The sequence below is a fragment of the Rosa rugosa genome, chromosome 7 (assembly GCF_958449725.1).
Source record: "Rosa rugosa chromosome 7, drRosRugo1.1, whole genome shotgun sequence".
Classification (NCBI taxonomy): domain Eukaryota; kingdom Viridiplantae; phylum Streptophyta; class Magnoliopsida; order Rosales; family Rosaceae; genus Rosa; species Rosa rugosa.
The window spans coordinates 13,309,611-13,329,876 of NC_084826.1; the positions used below are offsets into that span (position 1 = coordinate 13,309,611).

The 20,266-nt window shown below is 38.2% G+C and overlaps 2 protein-coding genes, 1 long non-coding RNA gene and 1 pseudogene across 3 annotated transcripts; all 4 read left to right on the plus strand.

The window, feature by feature from the left end:
* Positions 1-3,557: 3,557 nt before the first annotated feature.
* On the plus strand, positions 3,558-4,444 carry LOC133720375 (uncharacterized). Its single transcript, XR_009851820.1, has 3 exons — positions 3,558-3,767; positions 3,853-3,956; positions 4,107-4,444. It is a non-coding gene; the product is annotated as an uncharacterized LOC133720375 (long non-coding RNA).
* Positions 4,445-5,706: 1,262 nt separating this feature from the next.
* On the plus strand, positions 5,707-6,377 carry LOC133722874 (bidirectional sugar transporter SWEET6b-like; annotated as a pseudogene).
* Positions 6,378-12,789: 6,412 nt separating this feature from the next.
* LOC133721782 (isocitrate dehydrogenase [NAD] catalytic subunit 5, mitochondrial) lies at positions 12,790-15,983 on the plus strand. Its single transcript, XM_062148508.1, has 7 exons — positions 12,790-13,033; positions 13,556-13,876; positions 13,957-14,118; positions 14,212-14,286; positions 14,568-14,677; positions 14,807-14,879; positions 15,508-15,983. The coding sequence occupies exons 1-7, from the start codon at positions 12,836-12,838 to the stop codon at positions 15,697-15,699; spliced, it is 1,131 nt and encodes a 376-aa protein (XP_062004492.1). The 5' UTR covers positions 12,790-12,835; the 3' UTR covers positions 15,700-15,983.
* Positions 15,984-17,047: 1,064 nt separating this feature from the next.
* Positions 17,048-20,055, plus strand: LOC133720253 (adenosine kinase 2). The gene is made up of 12 exons (XM_062146464.1): positions 17,048-17,265; positions 17,430-17,483; positions 17,951-17,997; positions 18,101-18,132; positions 18,232-18,333; positions 18,504-18,571; positions 18,719-18,795; positions 18,894-18,991; positions 19,085-19,155; positions 19,240-19,306; positions 19,396-19,576; positions 19,664-20,055. Exons 1-12 carry the CDS (start codon positions 17,183-17,185, stop codon positions 19,804-19,806), a joined length of 1,023 nt encoding a protein of 340 aa, XP_062002448.1. The 5' UTR covers positions 17,048-17,182; the 3' UTR covers positions 19,807-20,055.
* Positions 20,056-20,266: the final 211 nt, after the last annotated feature.

Below are 20,266 nucleotides of genomic sequence, written 5' to 3' on the forward strand. Positions count from 1 at the left end.
AAAAAAATGATCCAGAGAAAGAATCAAAGATCCTGCTTTCTCATACATATACTTTAGACAGTGGTGCATGATTTTTAAAAGATACATTGTCTCATAGTCTAACAAAATTATCCAAAGGGGTAAAAGATCAAATCAATACAAAGGGGTGGATTAATTTAACATGAGTCATTTTGTGTTACCTAAACTATCATAAGACACATGTAAATGACATTTTATCATTTAATCCTCCTTTCTCTCTAGCTCTAGCTCTAACTTGCGTTTCTCTTCTTGATTGGAGCTTGTCTGCATCATCTCACTCATTCTCTCTTCACCCATCTAATTTTTCAGAACATGCTCTTTCTCTTCAGAAATTTGAACTTCAGCAAGTTGCTTTGAAACATAATCATCCTCCTCTTCATCTTCTTTGACCCCACTGAAGAGTTTCTGAAAGAAAATTCCAAATTATGTCAGTGACATGCAATGTGACTTGACTAGTAACTTGGTCAGTGACATGTATATAACAGTGACAAAGATACCAAAATCAACAGGGAAAGGTAAACTAAGAAAATCTTCTAGCATAGCTATAACATAACAAAGACACCAAAGCTAAAGTAGTACAATAGTAGTGAATTATAGCAAAGAAAGTTGAAATAGGTAAAGACAATCTAATCAATCTACAATGCAACATGCAAGAAGGTTCATAATCTCGCACAAAAACTTGTAAATTTTGTTGAAATCCAAAACTCTAATCATTGTGATAACAATCAACAGCAGAAAATTTCATGTTTATGCTACAACACTTCGGTTCCGCTCGAGTTAATTAGATGTCTAGACTGAATTAACTCTATAATCTCATATAGATGCATCAAAAATGCAACCATTAGAGCAATTTTCAGTTCAAGCTCATAGCAATTTTCAGAAGCATACTTCATATTATAACCTAAACACAAATTTCCAAAGAAGCAAACACAAATTCCTTACTTATTGATCAAAACTAACCTAATTAGATCCAAAAGGAGGAAATCAAACTTTAAAAAGAAAGCAACGAGATCCAAATAGAACCGAATAGCCAAAGCATAAGAGAATAGTCCAATAGCGAGAAAACACACTCACCGGCGTAGCTGCTGTGCAACGGTAAGAGGAACCGAGCATAACCGTAATGACGTGCTTGCAAATGTCCTTGGCGACATTATTGTAGTTGTCGACAATGCTGAGTAGAACCAGAGGGTGAACTATCACCTTCTCGATCGGCCTCGCTGAGATTTGCTACATTTTAATCACATCCATCCTCAATTTTCAGTGGTAGTTTTTGTAATTTTTATTATTTTTAGTGTCAAGTTGCTAAGGGTGGATTAATTTAACATAAGTCATTTTGTGTTACCTAAACTATCATAAGACACGTGTAAATGACCTTCTTTTTTTTTTTATCATTTCCCTAAAATTCTATTGTTCTATTTCCTAAGCATCATTAACAACCCAGAACTCCTAAATTATTATTATCATTTTTTTTTTGGATCAGATAAACAACTCAAATGCTACAACTAGTCTTTCGTGAGTCGAACTCAGAATCTCACACTTATGAAGGGGAGACTATGCCACTACACCAAATGGTGCTGGGCTAAATTATTTATTTTTTAATCTGATTTTGTTTATCACTTTGAGTTTAGAATTTAGTTTTAGATGATACACAAAACTCGATAGCTAAGCCTCATATTCAAGTTTCTACATACTAAAGTTCATATAGAACCAATAACATTTTCTCATCACATTACAACCAATAATATATAAGGGAAGTTAAATCCTTACTTCCCATTTTACATTCCCCACTCCTGCGTTCCCTTTTTGATTGAAATCTTTTTTTTTTTTTTGATTGAAATGTTTATAAAGAGACAAAACTAAGTTAATAAAGACAAAAGTTTAAGTTACTGAAAAAAGAAACATGGAGTGTGGATTGTAAAATGGGAAGTGTGAATTCCACTCCTCATAAATAATAATTAGTCTGTCAGTCAAACTTAGGATCTCTCACTTATAAATAAGAGAATTATGCTATTAGACCAATTTTTCTGATCGAAAAACCTCGTCCTAATATTGCGTTTCAACAAGCAGTATAAAGAACGACATATCCCTAAAGGGTCGTTAGAAAAATTGTTTTATAGAGTACCTTAAAACCATATTCTAAAAAAAAAATAAGAACCTAGCATACCCCCCCCCCCCCCAGTACATCTACATTTTTTGAAAGTTCACGCACTTTTATTCTAACAAAAACCTAGAAACTCCGAAATAGGAATAAAAAAATCAACACAACAACTAGTCTTTGTTACCTAACAAAATTTAAATAGTACTATAGGCCATAGAGACCTAATCCATCTAACCCCACACCTAAGGGGTAGTCCAATCCATGAGCCCCAAAATGAGCCCACAATCCAGTTCTAGGCCTAAAAGGCCTAAACACTCCTAGTTTGGGAACCCGACCAAACCCTAGTTGGAGCCACAAGAGGCCCAGCGCCATCAATCTTCACCTCGTCACCGGCGCACTCACCACTTGCACCCCTGTCCCACACCGCCGTCACCACCAAACCACCATTAACGTCCAAGTGAGAAGAAAGCAAGAAGCACAGGGATTGGGCAGCACCACCATCACCATCGGGCGCAGAAACTAAACAACGGTCACTTTAGCACTTGTATAGCAGCAAAGCCGACTGCAACCTAACGGCACCCTAGCTATTGCGCCCATCTATGTTTTCCCAAGAAAACCCATCACCCATCACAACAACAAGGGGAGGACGGCGAAGTCACCCAGCCTGCACTGTAATCCTCTTATTCGACAAAGGCTAAGCCAAATCCAGATATCACCACCTACAATTAGTAGCTGAACACGACATCAATCCGCCGCTTCCCCCAGTATCAACCAACGGAGCCAAGCCCTAAGGAGCCAAGTTTCCAAACCCAAATTGTTCACACCAGCATCGCTAAACACAATATACCCACAAAGAATAAGCGTGCCAGAGCCTGCTAAGGTCTCCATTGACAAAACAACAGATGAGGTACAAGAGAAGCACGCCACAACGGAAAGCCTCTCTCAACCCTAGCAGAGCGCTAGGTCACTATTAGACCAATTAGTACCATGCATACCTTCTTTTATTTAGTATAAAAAGTCAAGTTTGGTTAATGAACTGTTTTTTTTTTAGTAAGTATGACAATGTTTTTTACCTCCACACCCATCCCACGGTACTAGCACGATGTTCCATACCAATTAACCTATGTCGGCCCAGAAACAAGTTCTTGACCCAACTAGTTTTACACATCTACCTTTATTTCTTTTCAATCATATCCATGCTTATAGGTTGTAGCCTCGAGTCATATCAACCCCATTATTCGAATTTAGATTACCGGCTTCGTTTTGCTCTCCACAATATACCAATAGAAAAATTCTACCGCAGAATAAGGATCTCAAAGAATGTGGTTGTGGACTTCAATCTTTCCTCGATCCACAACCATTCAAAAATATGAAATATACGTACAAGGGTTAGAAATAATGGTACCTCTACAAAGTAGAAACTACTGAATAACTTGGCAAATATGACTGTTTTCCCACCCTCATGGGTTTCTGAAACATATCACTTTCTCTTTGTGGTGTAAATCCGACGCATTCACATGGTTGCAGGCACAAACAATGAACATATGGTACTGTGTTATTTCCCATCTTGATCCTACTAGCTTGCATATTGTTCAAACAATCTCTCATAATGTACTCTCGCATACTCGCGCAGTTCCAATCATTTAGCCAGGTGGGTTCCTATCGATCTCACACATGTACACAACATTAACCAAGTAAGAATCCTACTCGTTTTACACATTTTGTTGTTTTTTCAGTTTCATTGATCAAGCTCGTAGCTTATGGTACATGACGATCTATATAAGATGTGAAGTACGCGCATTATATAAAGCGTTTGGCACAGCATAAAGCTGCATATCAAGTATGATGATTATGAGGATTGTGAATTTGTTATGACTGCTACCTCCCTTTGCTCCATCAAAAGCTAACATTATTGTACTTGTTCATCGATCTACCTCCCTTTGCTCCATCAAAAGCTAACATTATTGTACTTATTCATCGTTTTGTGCAGGTGAATAATTGATCTCGGGGGAGAGTGTAAATCGTGCACTGATTGCTATACATCACTCAAAAGGCTCCGATCTGTTACGACTTACGACATTCAAGTGCATCATGAAACCGGTACCGACGTGATGTACGATTGATGTATCAATCTCCTGATTAATCAGTCTAGCTCTCAAGTCTTAAATTTCATTGTCGAAAAAGTACTAAAATTTCAATGCCTACTTCTAGACCAAATTTTGTGGTGCTATAAATTTTTGCTTAGTGTTGAAAGAAATCAGCTTTGTGTGCCTAATCAAACTAGGAGTAGTTACATGATTGTAATAGGAGAGAATGTTCTAGAATTCCTAGTCCTATTCGGAATAGTTTTCCTTATATCATTAGAACGTGTACTTTGTAATCCCTATAGGGCTCCTATTCTCAATAATGAAATACACAATTCTCTCATCAATCTCTCTCAATTCTATTATTCTTAAACACGTTATCAGCACGAGTTCTAACCACAAAAACAAAAATCCAAAAACCGAAATTCTCTTCAACATCACCTTTCCACCGTTGCACCTAGCCCGAGCTAGCCTAGCCGCTGCTGCCCACCTGCGCTGCACGCTGCCCCTGCAGCCCTTACGCACCCGTGTGCCGCCTACTGCCCCTGCAGCATCGCCGCACGCCTGTTGCCCCTGCAGCACAGCAGGACGCTCTTTACTGTGCAGATCAGCCTGCTTGCACGCCCCTAAATGTCTTGATCGGGATCTCAGATCAAAATAATTCCTTCATAAAAGTTGTTCGTCTCTGTCTCTTCTATCTGACCTCCAAATTTCAGCCTTATCGGAGTTGTTTTGAGACCTGTACACCAATCGAAGTGAAAGCTATTCAGAAGCAAATCTGCTCCGAATTTCAACAAGTTTTAAATTAAAGTTCCCGCTTTCTGAAATTTAAATTTCTTCTTTCTTTTTCTCAGGGACTTGCAACCTCCTTTCTTCTACATCCCACCTTTCTTATAACATGAGTTCGATTCTTGAAAAGCGGAATCGTGGGGATTCACGCTATACGAACTAAGAGCGTTCGTGAGCATCAAAATATTACGGACTAGGTGCACGGGAACTAGGTGCATAATGTTTCATCCTTTCTCACAATTTCCCTTTCTCTTTGTTTTGCTTCTCCCACCCTCTTTTCCTACAACTATATATCCTATACAAAGTAGGATTTGCAACTTTGAACTCAATCTTTTTACTTGGTTTTACGAATCCGTCTCTATATTTCTAACATGCTACATTATTGGAGACCTTTTCAATCCCAAAGACACTAAAAAGAAAGAACTTTTATTATTATTATTTTTAAATTTTTTATTTATTATTATTATTATTATTATTATTATTATTATTATTATTATTATTATTTTATAAAAGTCCCTCCTACACAAAGTAGGATTTGCAAGTCTGAACTCAATCTGGCTTTACAAAATCCTTCTCTACTTCTCTAATATGCTAAAACTAGGTTAAAAGATATTTTTTATAAATAGGGAGAGGGTGGCTACAATATCTTCATTATTGACTCGATATCTTTCTTATTTTCAGTCACATATATATTTTATTTGTCATTTTCCTAGCAAAATGGTGCACGCAGATGCTAGGTTCGTGGTTGGTGTGGTTGGGAATGTCATCTCTGGTGGCTTTTTCCTCTCCCAAATTCCTACATTCATACAAATATGAAGGAAAAAAGATGTGGAAGTTTTCAATTCAAAACCTTACCTTACAACAGTGTTGAACTGTTTGTTCTGGTGTTACTACGGATTGTCATTCGTTAACTTATCATATTCTTCTATTATGCCGTAGCAAAATGACAAAAGAGGGTTGCTACATACTTTATATGTGAACTTATTTTATTTGGGGCTTTGGTCGCTGCAACTATGTTGGCAATACCTGAGCATAAGATGGCAATCAATCGACGTTTGAGAGCTGTCGTAGTTGGTGTGATCTGTGATTTTTTCAATGTCCTCATGTATGACTCTCCTTTGTTCAACCTAAGAGATGTCATTAAAACTAAGAGTGTGAAATATATGTCATTCACTCTCCTAGTGGCCAACTTCCTGAATGGTTGTTGCTGGACATCCTATGCTCTTATTGGAAAAGTAGACTACTTCATTTTGATTAGCAACAGTCTCGGTGCAATTTTTGGAGCAGTTCAATTGATAATTTATGCAATATATTACCGAACTACACCAAAAGATGAAGACCTCTTTGGCAAGACTACTAATGAAGTGCAACTATGTACTAATGTCTAATTATCACATATCCATCTAATCATAATCGCTTTAAAATTATAGGCCTTTAGTTTAACTTTCATATTTTAGGAGTGCTATTTAGCTTTTTTTTTTTTTTTTTTATCTTTTTGGGATCAATTTTGTAGTTTTGATCAAGTATGTATAAAATTTGCTTCTGCAGTCAAGTAATTAAGTTGCATTGATATTGAGAATTTCATGCTTTTTCAACGATGTCAAAAACAAAACGCAGCATCATATTGGAAGAGAGAATAAATTCAAGAACATTTATTTTAAATATTTTTGATATTGAGTATCTACAATAAATCAAATAGAACACTCAAAATTATTAGATGGAAAAAATTCCAATTCGATCTACAGCCAAATGACACAATATATTCTCAATTAAAAAAAATAGAAAATTACACACAAGTGTCATTTTAAAACTTTAATTAGTCATAAGGCCACCTAAATTTTCTTGTACACATAAGGCCATTTGCATTCACAAATTATTTCATACATGACAATTTTACCCTTCTACCTAAGCCCAATCCCATTTTTACATCGATCACAATTCACAAATCCATCTGCTTCTCTCTCTCTCCCCACTCGATCACAGTCTCTCTCTCTCTCTCTCTCTCTCCCCCCCTCGATCTCTGCCTCCGATTCCGGCAACCACCAGCACGACTCTCTCTCGGTCCCTCTCTCTCCTTGATCACAGTCTCACAGATCACATCTTGGTCTGCACCTCCAATTCCGGAGACGACCGTCGCGGTGCTCTCTATCTCTCACTTTCATCGATCACGGATCTTCGTGGCGCCGGTGTGATGGTCCTGCTCCACTCTAATTCCACCGCCTTATGTCGATTGATGACCGGGAGGATGCAATCAGGCGACCGGAATTAGATTAGGTTATTCGAACAATTCGGCCGCAAAAGGACTCTACTCCACCGCTGAATTTCAGGTCATGCAGAAGACGACGGCGACGAAGAAGCTCCGATTGGGAGCTACCTTACTAGAGGCGAACTCAGATCTATACTCAGATCTATCTGATTCTCTACTCTACTCATATCTCTGAGATCAGTAAGTTGCAAGAGGTCCTTTCACTCAGTTCCGACGTGCAATTGTGCTCGGACGAAGCGACAATGTCGAAGAAGGAGATGGACGGTAACAGAGCATCAATTCCAGAATTACATTTCAGTAGACGTTTGATTTGTGCATTTGTTCTCTTAATATGTCTAGGATCATTAGTTAATTTTGTGATTTTGATGGATTAGTTTCTTAAGTTCTAAGACCATGATATGGAATAAAACTATCATATGCTGGAGAATAGAGAGAGGCTGAAATTGTTTATGTCTATCTACACCGAGGACTACAGTTGATTTATAATCTGCAAGTACAGTACCATTTCAAAACATGTTGAGCAATTGAGAGTTTATAATATGATGCTACTGTAAACATAATTTAGTGTGTTATCAGACTTCTTTTGAATGAAATTGAATCTTAATTTTATGCCTCATTGTTGAATTTGGATGCTATGGTATTTGTGTTAATTTGTCAGTTTGATATTTGGATTCAAGTTTTGAGCCCAAGACATGGCTTAATCAAAGAATTCACCTTGAGCCTGTAATGTTATTTTCTTAGTTAGTAGGTGTTGTGGAGTGTGGCATGTGAATATCTATTGACTGGTTTGTTATTGATTTTGGCCGATTTGGCAAAATTTGCGCCCAATTGGATTTGTGTTTGTTGAAATCAGGAGTAATAGTTTTCTCTGTCTTCAGGAGTAATTTGGTTCAGTTTGGTAGTATCTTTTGGTGCTGGTAAGACTAGTTTTTGGTATAGATTATAGTGACTTTTGTTGTTGGTGACAGTAGTAATCTGGACAGTATCTTTTCTTGTTGGTGAGCGTAGCTTTTTCTGTTGGTGGCAGTAGCTTTTTTTATTAGTGAGAGTAGCTTTTTATGTTTGTGACAGTAGCTTTTGGTGTGGGTGATAGTAGTTTTTTATACAAGAATAACTCTCTAATGTTAGTGAGAGTAGCTCGTTGGTGTAGTGATAGTAACTTTTGTTGTTGGTGAGAGTAGCTTTTGTTATTGATGAAAGCAGCTTTTGCTGTTGGTAAGAGCAGTTTTCTAGTGTTGGTGAGAGTAGCATTTGTTGCTGGTGAGAGTAGCTTTTGGTATTGGTGAGAGTAGCTTTTGTTGGTGAGGATAGTAGCTTTTCGTTTTGGGGAGCATAGGTTATTTGGTAAGCAGTAGCTTTTATTGTTGTTGATTGTAGCTTTTGTTATCCCAACGGAGGTTGCCGGAAATCTTACTAGAATAGTTTTAGTGACAGTAGCTTTTGTTACTAGTAATAGTAGCTTTTGTGACCTCGCCGGAGATTGCCGGAAATTTCTTCGGAGTAGCTTTTGGTGTCAGTGACAGTAGCTTTTGTGGTCGCCGGAGTTCGTCGGAGTTGGCCGGAGGTCCGCCGGAGACTCGCCGGAGTTGGCCGGAGGTCGACCGGAGACCGGTCGGAGTTAGCCGGAGATCTTGCCAGAGAGGAGAGAGAGAATGATTGTTGATTTTTTACTCTAGTGGCATTTATGTAAATATGTTGGTTTTTAATATCCAAAATATAACATATTTTTTAATCTAGTGGCTTTATGAGGGAAAAAACTTTTTGGTGGCCTTATGGCTAAAAAAACATTCAAAGATGCACTTATATGTAATTAACCCTAAAAAAAACTACTTTTTCATTAATCACTTGTCAAGTTAGAAATTGAAATTACAAATATTAACTAGAGGGATGAATCCAAGCATGGAGGAAGTGAGAGTCGGAGCAGCAGCATTGCTTGGAGTTGACAATGGTACGTACCGCCCACCATTACAACTCACAAGAAACTATAGCTCAAATGCCATGGATTCTCACAGGACATAGAAGCACGGTTGTAAAACCTGTGCAGCAACGACTAACGCCATCCCAGATTGTGAAGTACACAGATACAACTAGTTTAAAAACTTTAACATCATTTGAGTCATGGTGGCTGAAGGAGGCTTTATTTTGTTTGCTCGTTCTTGTATTTTTGGGATTTGTATGGCTTTGAGGACATTTCTTTACCTTTAAACTAGTTTTGAGATCACCGAAAGAGCAGTACGTTGTTCTTTAATTAAAGGGTGCCTTGCAAGAAATCGCTCAAGCTACTATAAATAGGCTTTCGTCCAGAGAAACATAGAACTTTCCATTCCCGAGGACTGCTAATCTTTTCCTAATAGTTTTACTCCGATGTCTAGGCAGGCCCGGGGCGAAAAATAAAATTGGGCCCTTTATATAAAAAAAAAAATCAAAAATATTTTATATTGATAAAAAAATATGATACAACGGGGGGGGGGGGGGACAAAAAACCAATACCCCGAAAAATAAACATTACATCACTTTATATCAATCAAATCTCATCTAAAATGATTTCTTCTATATATTGTAAACAATTGCCCATCAATGCAAAATATGATTTAATCGCACTCTTGCATTCCCTTTTGTCTAGCACTAGCTGCTTCAACTTTTATATATTGTAAACAATTGCCCATCAATGCATACTTTAGGGCCCAAAGATCGCACTCTTGCTGTTCCTTTTCTCATATTCCTAACAGAAATTCCTTTTTTTTTTCACCCATCTACTGCTTCAATTTGGGCCCTAGGCCGTCACCCTTCAAAACTTGGGCCCTGGGCTATCGCCCTGCCTGCCCTGGGCCAGGGCCGGGCCTGTGTCTAGGAACTTGATTATCTGGAGTAGTGCTGGGTTAATTGCAGGATGAACATGTAATTAACCCTTAAACCCACTCCATTTTATTGGCAAACTATTGATTCCACAATCCATGTAGGATTTGGAAGTAAATCACAGGAACAATAGAACAAACTTTAACATTTTAGACTTGCTATGCATGCATGACTGGAAGAGTGATAAGGAGTAGCCTATTTGCTAAATAAACAGACCTAATCACATGTTCAAGGAATCTAAAGACTGAAGTCTTCAAAACCACTGCAAGTGGCGTAGTGGTTCTTGCCTAGTTGGGTGTGCTCCCCAACCTAGGTTCGAACCCGGAAGCTGTCAAAGTGGCTAGGCACTGTGCTGCAATGCACAGTTGGAGCATTTCACATGCGCCGAAGGGGTTTATCTTGGGCCTAGGAAGCCTTTGGGGGGAAAAAAAAAAGACTAAAGTCTTCAAGCAAAATGGGGAAGTTTGGTCGGTACCGTGGAAAGCTCGATCTGGGTGTCAAAACAAGGCAGCAAAGAGAAATTGAAGAGTACGCGTAGTTTAATTGAGGTTTCTCTTGCCAACAAGAAATTTGGAATTAATGATGAGATTTGGCTTCAACGACTATCCATTAATAGTTTAATACCCGAGTCAAGATCACAGGTAACAAAATTAAAATAGAAGGGACAAGATGGGGCTTGAAGTCCGATCGCATGCATGAGTTGGATTCCAGATGCCATGGGTACAGTAAATAATTGAATCCAGCACAAGAACACGAAGTAAAATTTATAAAACTGGGATTTCCAGTGGAATAAGTAACTAAGAACCAATGAACTTCTTTTATGGAATTTGAGTAAACGGAGTTGATCAAAATTATTTACTTCGTTGTAAAAGCATGCAGCCACTAGAAGTGGAGACGTTATATTATAAGGTCCCGTTTGGGATTGTTTCGCGTTTAAAAAAATCAGTTTTTGTTCAAAATTTTAGATTTTATTGTGTTTGGTAAATAAATAAAAAGCAACTTTAATTGAAAGTTATAGGTCACTGGCAGCAGATTTTAGAAGCAGGCCAGAGGTTGCTTTTAGAAGCTGTTGTGGATCAAAACACACTCTGCAGTTGTTTTATGTACTGACATCACTTTTAAAAATATTATTTACCAAACACGAAACTGTTTTAATTCACAGCTAATTATTCTTACAACACAGCAACAACAGTTTTTTTAAAAAGTCACAGCAATCCCAAACTAGCCCCTAAGTTGAACCGGGAGTTTGAGCAAAATTTGGCATTTTGACATCTTTCTCTGCGCTTGTTAATATGGTAAAAATTTTATCGTCCGTGACTTTACTTCCTGGTGTTCTTTTTGGACACGGAATGTATCGTCCTTAAGCTCTTGACATGATGAAAAATTGTTATGCATGTGTTTACTTTTTATTAGCCAATTTCAATTTTTTAGGTTTTACTCAATTTAGAGAAGCTAGAAGAGCTAGAAGTTTACAAAACAATTGGTCTTCAAGATGTTGAGAGCCAAAATTCAAGCTTAGTGGAAACCAGCTTGTCTCTCCCTAGTTCTCTCGTTGTAAGTTTGATACGGTATATCAAAGGCTCGAAAAGAATGCCTCAATAAAAAGTTACGAAGACCCAAAATTCAACATTTTGTTTGCCCCCTCTGCACGCCTAATATGGTAAGAACTTTCATTTTTTATTTTTTTAACACATGTATTTGGAAGGGGGAGCTAGCCCACGAGTCCAGAAATATTATGAACCATTCGTGGCCCGCAGAAACCTAATTAACATATGGGTTCAGCGTTGATTACCACATGAGAGCAGTCAGATTTCGCTGGCCTAATGTTGTCCACCTTGAAAGCCCGTAGACATCCGATAGTCAGGCCTCGTGATGACCTAGACTCTCTGTAAATTGAGAGTTTCACTAGCGTCACATGGATCCCACAGGACCCCGGTATTCAGCAACCTACCAATGAGAGACTTGTGGATGTTGGGGCTTAAACTTGGGTGGGTGTTCCATCAAGCAAGTGTCTTTCCATCCTTGCCGACCCTCATTGGCAAAAACTTCCATAATCCATTCATTCTAACTCCGATGTCATTTGGGCATGAAATATACTATCTTAATGCTCTTGACACGTGTGATAATTTTCTTATTGTCTATTTCACTCAATACAAATAAGATGTAAAACCAATTTACGGACATATTGGTCGTCAAGAAGTTAAGAGCCAACGAGCTTGTCATTCTTCCTAGTTTTCTTCGTTGCGAGCTTCAAAACGGTATATCTTGCGCTCGAACTGGATGACCCAGTAAAGAGTTATGAAGACTCAAAATTTAGCCTTTTGCAGCATCATGGCAATCATCTCAATTGTTGTGATGAGAAGAACTAGAGAGACCAAGTGTGCATATCGGATCTTAATGTCTTTTAGACCAATGTTAGTAATATCACCCACACTAAGATCTTCTAGACGGTATGTAATGTGCCTAAGAAGATCTTCTCTACTCATTATGTTATATGACCTCTATAATTCGAAACTCATTTTATCATGATCTTTGTAATTCTTATAGCAGTGCATTTTGTTTGGTCGATTATGGTTTCTAAAAGAAAAAAAAAAAAAAAAGTTGTCAATATTCCATGTCATTAGTATTTATAATAATTTTTTTTGTTGGGTCAAAGAATCCCACTAGCTGTCTTATAAACCGAAGGTTAGGACTTATTCTTTTCGATCGCCAAACAAAGCAGTCATGGCTTCCCAGCTATTGAGGCGCGTAATCGGAAGCCGCTCCACCCACTTTCTCTCCGGCGCCGCGAATCCCTCCCCGACCTTGCTCTCATCGTCGTCTCCGGCAGCTAGGGTTTTCTCATCTACTTCCACTCCGATCACTGCCACCCTCTTCCCCGGCGACGGTATCGGCCCCGAGATCGCCGAGTCCGTCAAACAGGTCCCCTCTTCGATCCTTATTCACTTTTTGCTCTCCAATTTTCCATTTATGCCTCGTCTATTTTGCATCGGAGTTGTGTATGATTGATTATATGTTTGTGTACGCATCTGTGTAAAGTTAGTGTTATACACTCACTCGCGCACTCATGAACTTGAATTTAGATTCTTGATTGGATATTAGTTTCTTATTAGGATAATCTTTTCCCTGATCTCGGGAATTTCTGTTGTTTAGTGTTTTACTGTTCACAATTTGATGATTTGATTCCTTGTGAAACTGTGCAAGGCGCTGTTTGTTCATCTGAAATTTTATTTTCTTGAACGTGGATGAGAAGTTGTTAAATCATGACCGTGCAATTTATTTAGCATTGTTAATAAACTAGATGGTAAACATTAGGTGCTCGGATGCGTAATGCAATGTCATAATTGAAGTAACGAATGGATGTGGGATGTTAGTATTCACGGAATATGGGTTACTTTGTTGTGGTTTCAAGTGCTGATGGAGTTTGCAATTGTTTTGATGCAGATATTCAGAGAAGCTGAAGTCCCAATTGAATGGGAAGAACACTATGTTGGGGAGCAAATAGATCCCAGGACTCAGAGTTTTCTGACATGGGAAAGTTTAGAGTCGGTACGAAGGAATAAGGTGGGCTTGAAAGGGCCGATGGCCACACCAATTGGGAAGGGTCATCGTTCATTGAACCTTACACTGAGGAAAGAACTGAATTTGTTTGCAAATGTCAGACCTTGCTACAGCCTTCCTGGCTATAAGACTCGATATGATGATGTAGATCTTGTCACTATCCGTGAGAATACGGAGGGGGAATACAGTGGACTTGAACATCAAGTAAGTTGTTAAATAATAAGCAGATGAATGTTGATATTCTGTTTAAATTTGTTTGATTAAATTCCTTGTTTTAATGGTAGGTGGTGAGAGGTGTTGTTGAGAGCCTCAAGATCATTACCCGTCAAGCTAGCTTGAGGGTGGCTGAGTATGCTTTTCATTATGCCAAGGCCCATGGAAGAGAAAGAGTGTCTGCAATACACAAAGCAAATATAATGCAGAAAACCGACGGTCTTTTTCTCAAGGTTCACCAATTGTTAATGTATATGAAAAATTATTTTTCTTTATTGTTTTCCCAAGTACCCTCATGTTAAAACTGGTTTGGTCTTTGCTTTCAGTGTTGCCGCGAAGTTGCAGAGAAGTACCCTGATATAAAGTATGAGGAAGTTGTCATTGATAATTGCTGTATGATGGTATGAATAAATTTCTTCATAACCTGTTGGGAATATGAATAGAACTGCTTATGTGAACGTGAAAGTTGAGGGTAACAAAAGAATCAAACACTACAAAAAAAAAAAAAGTCAGGTGAGGGAATTAAAATAAAAGCTACAGAATTATGAATCTAGGGACTAATTATGTCATGTCTTGCACCTTGTTAGCAACTTTACTTTATGTGTGTATTATGGGATTTTTTTTTTTTTTTGGGTTTAGATAAAACTGAGGCCACACTAATTAATTGTTTTACCTTATGCAGCTTGTGAAGAATCCAGCACTTTTTGATGTGCTAGTGATGCCTAACCTCTATGGTGATATTATTAGTGACCTTTGCGCTGGGTTGATAGGGGGTTTGGGCTTAACACCAAGGTATGACATACGATTTATGTACACACACGCCGCGCGTACACACACACATATATATAATGTGTGTGAGTATATGGATTCATTCCCTTCTAAATATATGGATTCTCTTACATTGTTGCCTTTCACTTGCAGCTGCAATATTGGTGAGGGAGGTATTGCCCTTGCTGAAGCTGTACATGGATCGGCACCTGATATTGCTGGAAAGGTGAACATTCTTGAACCTTGTGAAGTTCAATCTCCTACTACTGAGCACAGTCATGGATCCCATTGTCAGTAGTATTTGGTAAAGTTTGATGTTTTGTCCTCAAGAGGTCTAACATATATTAATCACATTCATATGTTTAAGGTCATTCTGGTGAACCAGAATGAAGCAGCCTAGTACCCTAAATTAAAAGTCAACTTGGTTAATGAATGGAGGATTTTTTTTCCGGAGATTATTATAGAAATGTGGCTATCCTTGGTTGCAAAATTGTTTTCTACTTGACAACGTTCTGAAAGCCTGTGATCTTTTTGAGTCCTCTAGTGGTGTTTGACCCTTCTCACCCGTGGGTGGCTCGGAAGTAAGCTCTGAAATTTGGTCCTCATGGTACTGTTTTTTTTGGAGTTAACCTATTTGTAGTGCTGTAGCTAGTAACTAGATAATTAAAGCCTCATCAGACATTGAGTACATATTATTATGTTTGCAACTAGATAATGAAAACCTTATCAGACTAGGTATATATTTGTTCCTTTTGTTAATGCTTTTTAGCGCTCTCCTTTGTTTACAAAATAGCTTTTGTATGTAATAATATGTTTGCTCCCAAGTCATCTTTATTGTGGTTGAATGTTCACAGAATTTGGCAAATCCAACTGCTCTGCTTTTGAGTGCTGTTACCATGCTTCGCCATTTGGAGCTCCATGATAAAGCTGATCGGATCCAGGATGCGATCCTGAAGACAATTGCAGAGGGCAAGTACCGTACTGCTGACCTTGGTGGCAAATCAACAACTACTGACTTTACACAAGCGATTTGTGATCATCTCTGAAAGGATATTGCTAGGATTTTGGTTTTTGCATTGTAGTTAACTTATTATTTGTTGTGGCTCCTTGTGGAGCCACGCTTCAAAATTTTCTCATATTTCTGTTGTTTTGATGGGGAATAAGTTCACATCAAATTGATGACTATAAAGAGATTCATCTAGCCATGGACGTATTTGGTTCTTTGAGGGACAAAAGTGTTGACACTGCTACCATGAATATACTCATAACTTCCATGCAATGTATTTGACAATAAGCATATGATATTGTGTTCGCGGGAGTCATTCTGCCATGGTTTTCGTGTGGTATTTTGCCTAATGTTTCATGAAATGGAGGCATCAGTGTGTTCAAGTTCTGTGGACAATACTGCAGTCCAAATAATTTTGGACCTGACGGTTAGAACTTTTCATATTCTTGATCCCGTGCTTTTTTTTTTTTTTTTTTTTTTGAGGGGAATGGAAGACTGATCCATTGATATAAAATCATACGACCTCACTCGGTCAAGCATGAAGGGTACAAACACCCCTCATATTACAATCATTGCTCAGGTAGTGCACTGACTGCACATAAAAATGACTACTAGCCTAGACTACTACACCTTGAACAATAAGAAGCTACAACACCAAAAAATCAGTACATCCGCCTAAGACCCTTATGGTGTACATCAATACTGATCAATGGGCACATTGTAACGTCCTAAAGAACAAAGTATACAGGGCCAAGACCCACTGCACCCACCTGTAAGAGATGGAACATAATTAGACAAAAGAACTAACAACAAAAAAAGAAATTGGGCCCAAAACACAGCCCAGACCCAAAGGCACTCAAACCTTAGCCAAACTTCCAAGTTGCAGCAGCCACCACGCCTCCACCACGGTTACAAGACTCTAGCCACCGCCACGAGTAGCCGTCGGCCACCATCCACTCCTCCATCATCGCCAGCACGCCGACAAAAGCACCTCCCCGCATGGTTCCGAAACACCCATCAGATATTCTTGATCCCGTGCTTTGAATGTTCAGCATTCGACTATATTAATCTTGTAATTTCTATGTTGTCGGTGTCGATTATTTCAAATAACTAATATGCATGAATTGTTTTTGTATTAATGATATTACAGCGATATCATTGTCTAGGGAGAGGCTTTTTTTTTTGGGTCAAATATCTAGGGAGAGGCTGGTGTCGGTGGAAAAATCTTGCAGATTTTATTTTTAATTTTCAAAAGAAAAACAATAAGAATTTAAAAAAAAAAACAAAAAAAAAAATGACCCCAAGAAAATAAAAAAAAACCCAAAAAGTGGGAAGAGGCTTTTCCAATTTCCAAGTGCCCCCAGTGGGGTTTGGTGAAATAGCGAGAGAGCCACTACTTGACACTCTCTCTTACCTATAAAACCACACCCCATTTCGCTTCAGCAGATCTGATCTGAATCTCGCTATTGTCTTCTGCCCTTAAACCCCTATCTTCCTCTCAGCTCAGCTCTCACCTTGTGCAAATGGCGTCCGAAGGAATTCTGCTGGGGATGGGCAACCCACTCCTCGACATCTCCGCCGTCGTCGACCAAGACTTCTTGAAAAAGTAACTCATTTATATTCTCCCTACTCAGATCTACAAAGCTTAATCTCACCACCCCAACTGTTTGATCTATTGCTCAGCCTTTCGTTTTCTGATTTAGCTGTGTAGATCAGTGTCATGGCACTGTGATTTGCGGCCTAATGAGTGTTTTGATTTTGTGTAAACAGATATGATCTCCAGCTCAACAATGCGATTCTCGCAGAGGACAAGCACCTTCCCATGTAAGGAACTTAGCGTTGTGTATGTAATGTGGTATCTTGTATCATAGATATGAATCTAGTTGGAAAATTTTGGTTCGTTGTGTTTTGCTTAATTTGCCGATTTCAATGAGAGAGTGAAACAAATTGTGTTTTGATTTCACTACATTGACATGACTCGTTGGAATTTTAATGTGTACTGTTGCTAGTTTGAGGTACAAATATGAAAATAAACTATGCTACTAAGGAGTAAAGACAGCTTCAGTACTTACTTTATCGGAGAGATATAACTCAAAACAGGGTGCATATGTATGGTCATGCCCGTCTCAGTTCATATAACAGGTCTTAAAAGTGAAAACACATATAGTCTATTATCTACAACTTTAATACACCACTCTTTTGTATGAAACCTTAATTGTCTGATCGTGGAGCATTTTCTTTTGTTGATGATATGGGATGAAATCTTAACCAAACATGGATGTATATCTCAGGTATGAGGAACTTGCTTCTAACCCTAACGTGGAGTACATTGCTGGAGGTAAAGCATGGATTACACTTGGTTTTGGGTTTCAATGTAGTTATTTTGGATAGCTTAAGTTACTATTTATCATGACTAAGAATGAACCTTTTCATTATTGCAGGTGCTACTCAAAACTCCATTCGAGTTGCCCAGGTACTTAATAGATTGTTTTTTGTGATTCTTCAGTAATCCGATCATTTATAAACTTCTTTAATTGTTATGATTCAACTGATTTCTCTTTACTTTCTGCAGTGGATGCTTCAAGTACCCGGTGCAACAAGTTATATGGGCAGCATAGGAAAGGATAAGTATGGGGAAGAGATGAAGAAGAACTCAAAGCTTGCTGGTGTTAATGTGAGTTTATTCTTCGTTACCTTTATATAATGTGTAAATATGTATACGAAAAAAGACAGGAACTTTTGGAACTCATGTGGTTTTATAACTAGCAACAAGTAATTTTAGTAAATCTCCAGATTTGCTCCAACTTATATCTCCCCTCACTACTAATTCCTTTTCTAAATCAGGTTCACTATTACGAGGATGAGTCTGCACCAACAGGTACTTGTGGTGTTTGTGTAGTGGGTGGTGAAAGGTGAGCTTCAGTTCAAGCTTGTTTAAAAAATTTCAAATTTTTCCTGCCAAATTACTAGTTGTACTCTATTCTTCATACAACCATAAAAGATAATCTCAGAACTTTCAGCGCGGTGAACTGACAACGGTTGTGGGTATGTAAATGTAGGTCACTTATTGCCAATTTGGCAGCTGCTAACTGCTACAAAGTTGAGCATTTGAAAAGACCAGAAAACTGGGCATTGGGTGGGTACCCGTTCAGCTAAGTGTTTTAGGTTTCTAATTTCATTTCTTTAATAATGCATTTTACTGATCTGTTTTCTTTGTCAATCCTGTTTGAGCAGTTGAGAAGGCCAAGTACTTCTATATTGCTGGTTTTTTCTTAACTGTATCTCCAGAATCCATTCAGCTGGTTGCTGAACATGCAACTGCAAATAACAAGGTATTTGACATGTCATACCTTCAAAATTCCATCTTGTTGGCTGCTGTTAATTCCTTTGCAAGAAACAGTTTTGACAATTGCATTTATCTGCAGGTTTTCAGCATGAACCTTTCTGCCCCCTTTATCTGTGAGTTTTTCAAGGATGTCCAGGAGAAAGCTTTGCCGTAAGCATTTTGTTTTTCTCCTTCTTTCGGAATAAATCAAGTACTATGAATATGCTAATGTAGTGCATGCTTTTTGTAAATTAGGTATATGGATTATGTTTTTGGAAATGAGACAGAAGCAAGAACCTTCTCAAAAGTTCACGGCTGGGAGGTAATGATCACTCTATTACTAGAGTACCTGATATTACCAGATTGATGGCTTTCATTCATATTGTTGACCTACCTTGTTTGAATTACCAGACTGATGATGTTGAGCAAATAGCTCTTAAGATTTCTGAGTGGCCGAAAGTAGGAGCACGCAAGAGGATTACTGTTATTACTCAGGGGGCAGATCCTGTGGTTGTTGCTGAGGATGGGAAAGTGAAGAAGTTCCCAGTGATACTGTTGCCAAAAGAAAAGCTTGTTGATACCAATGGAGCAGGTATGCCCTTTGCTATTGGAATTTGTTAAAACAGCGAACACTTCCAAAAATAAACTTCTTGTTAATTTTTTTTGTTATTCTGTGTAGGGGATGCATTTGTTGGAGGTTTTCTATCTCAGTTAGTTCAAGAGAAACCCATTGAAGATTGCGTGAAAGCTGGTTGTTATGCTGCAAATGTGATCATCCAGAGGTCTGGCTGCACCTACCCAGAGAAGCCTGACTTTAACTGAGCCATGACTCCTTTTGTTCTCTACTTCCTATGCTTTATTTGAAATTTTGATTATTGAGAAGTCTATTGCTATTTTTCTCTCTGTATTTGCTTATCAAGTATTGGTTGTTTAGTGGATGCATGCACGAATAGCCCACTAAACGCAGTTATTAGATGTGGGATTTGATCCCTCCATCCCTTTCTTCGAAGATGGGATAAAACGATACGTATTGTATTCTATTGGTAGAAAATTAAATGCAGTTTTGCTTGATATCTTGCCAGGAGAAGCATTGAACAATCTCTCTCTGATTCAATTGGTTCCAATCATAAATATATCTGGTCGTATAACACTAATCTGTCATTTCAAATTTGTTATAGAATTGTAATACACTTTTTTTTGTTCAAAATCATAACAGATGTGAAATGCGGTAGCTGTTCTTGTTTGCTCAGTTTACGAAAAGATGAAATGCCAGAAATGTGAA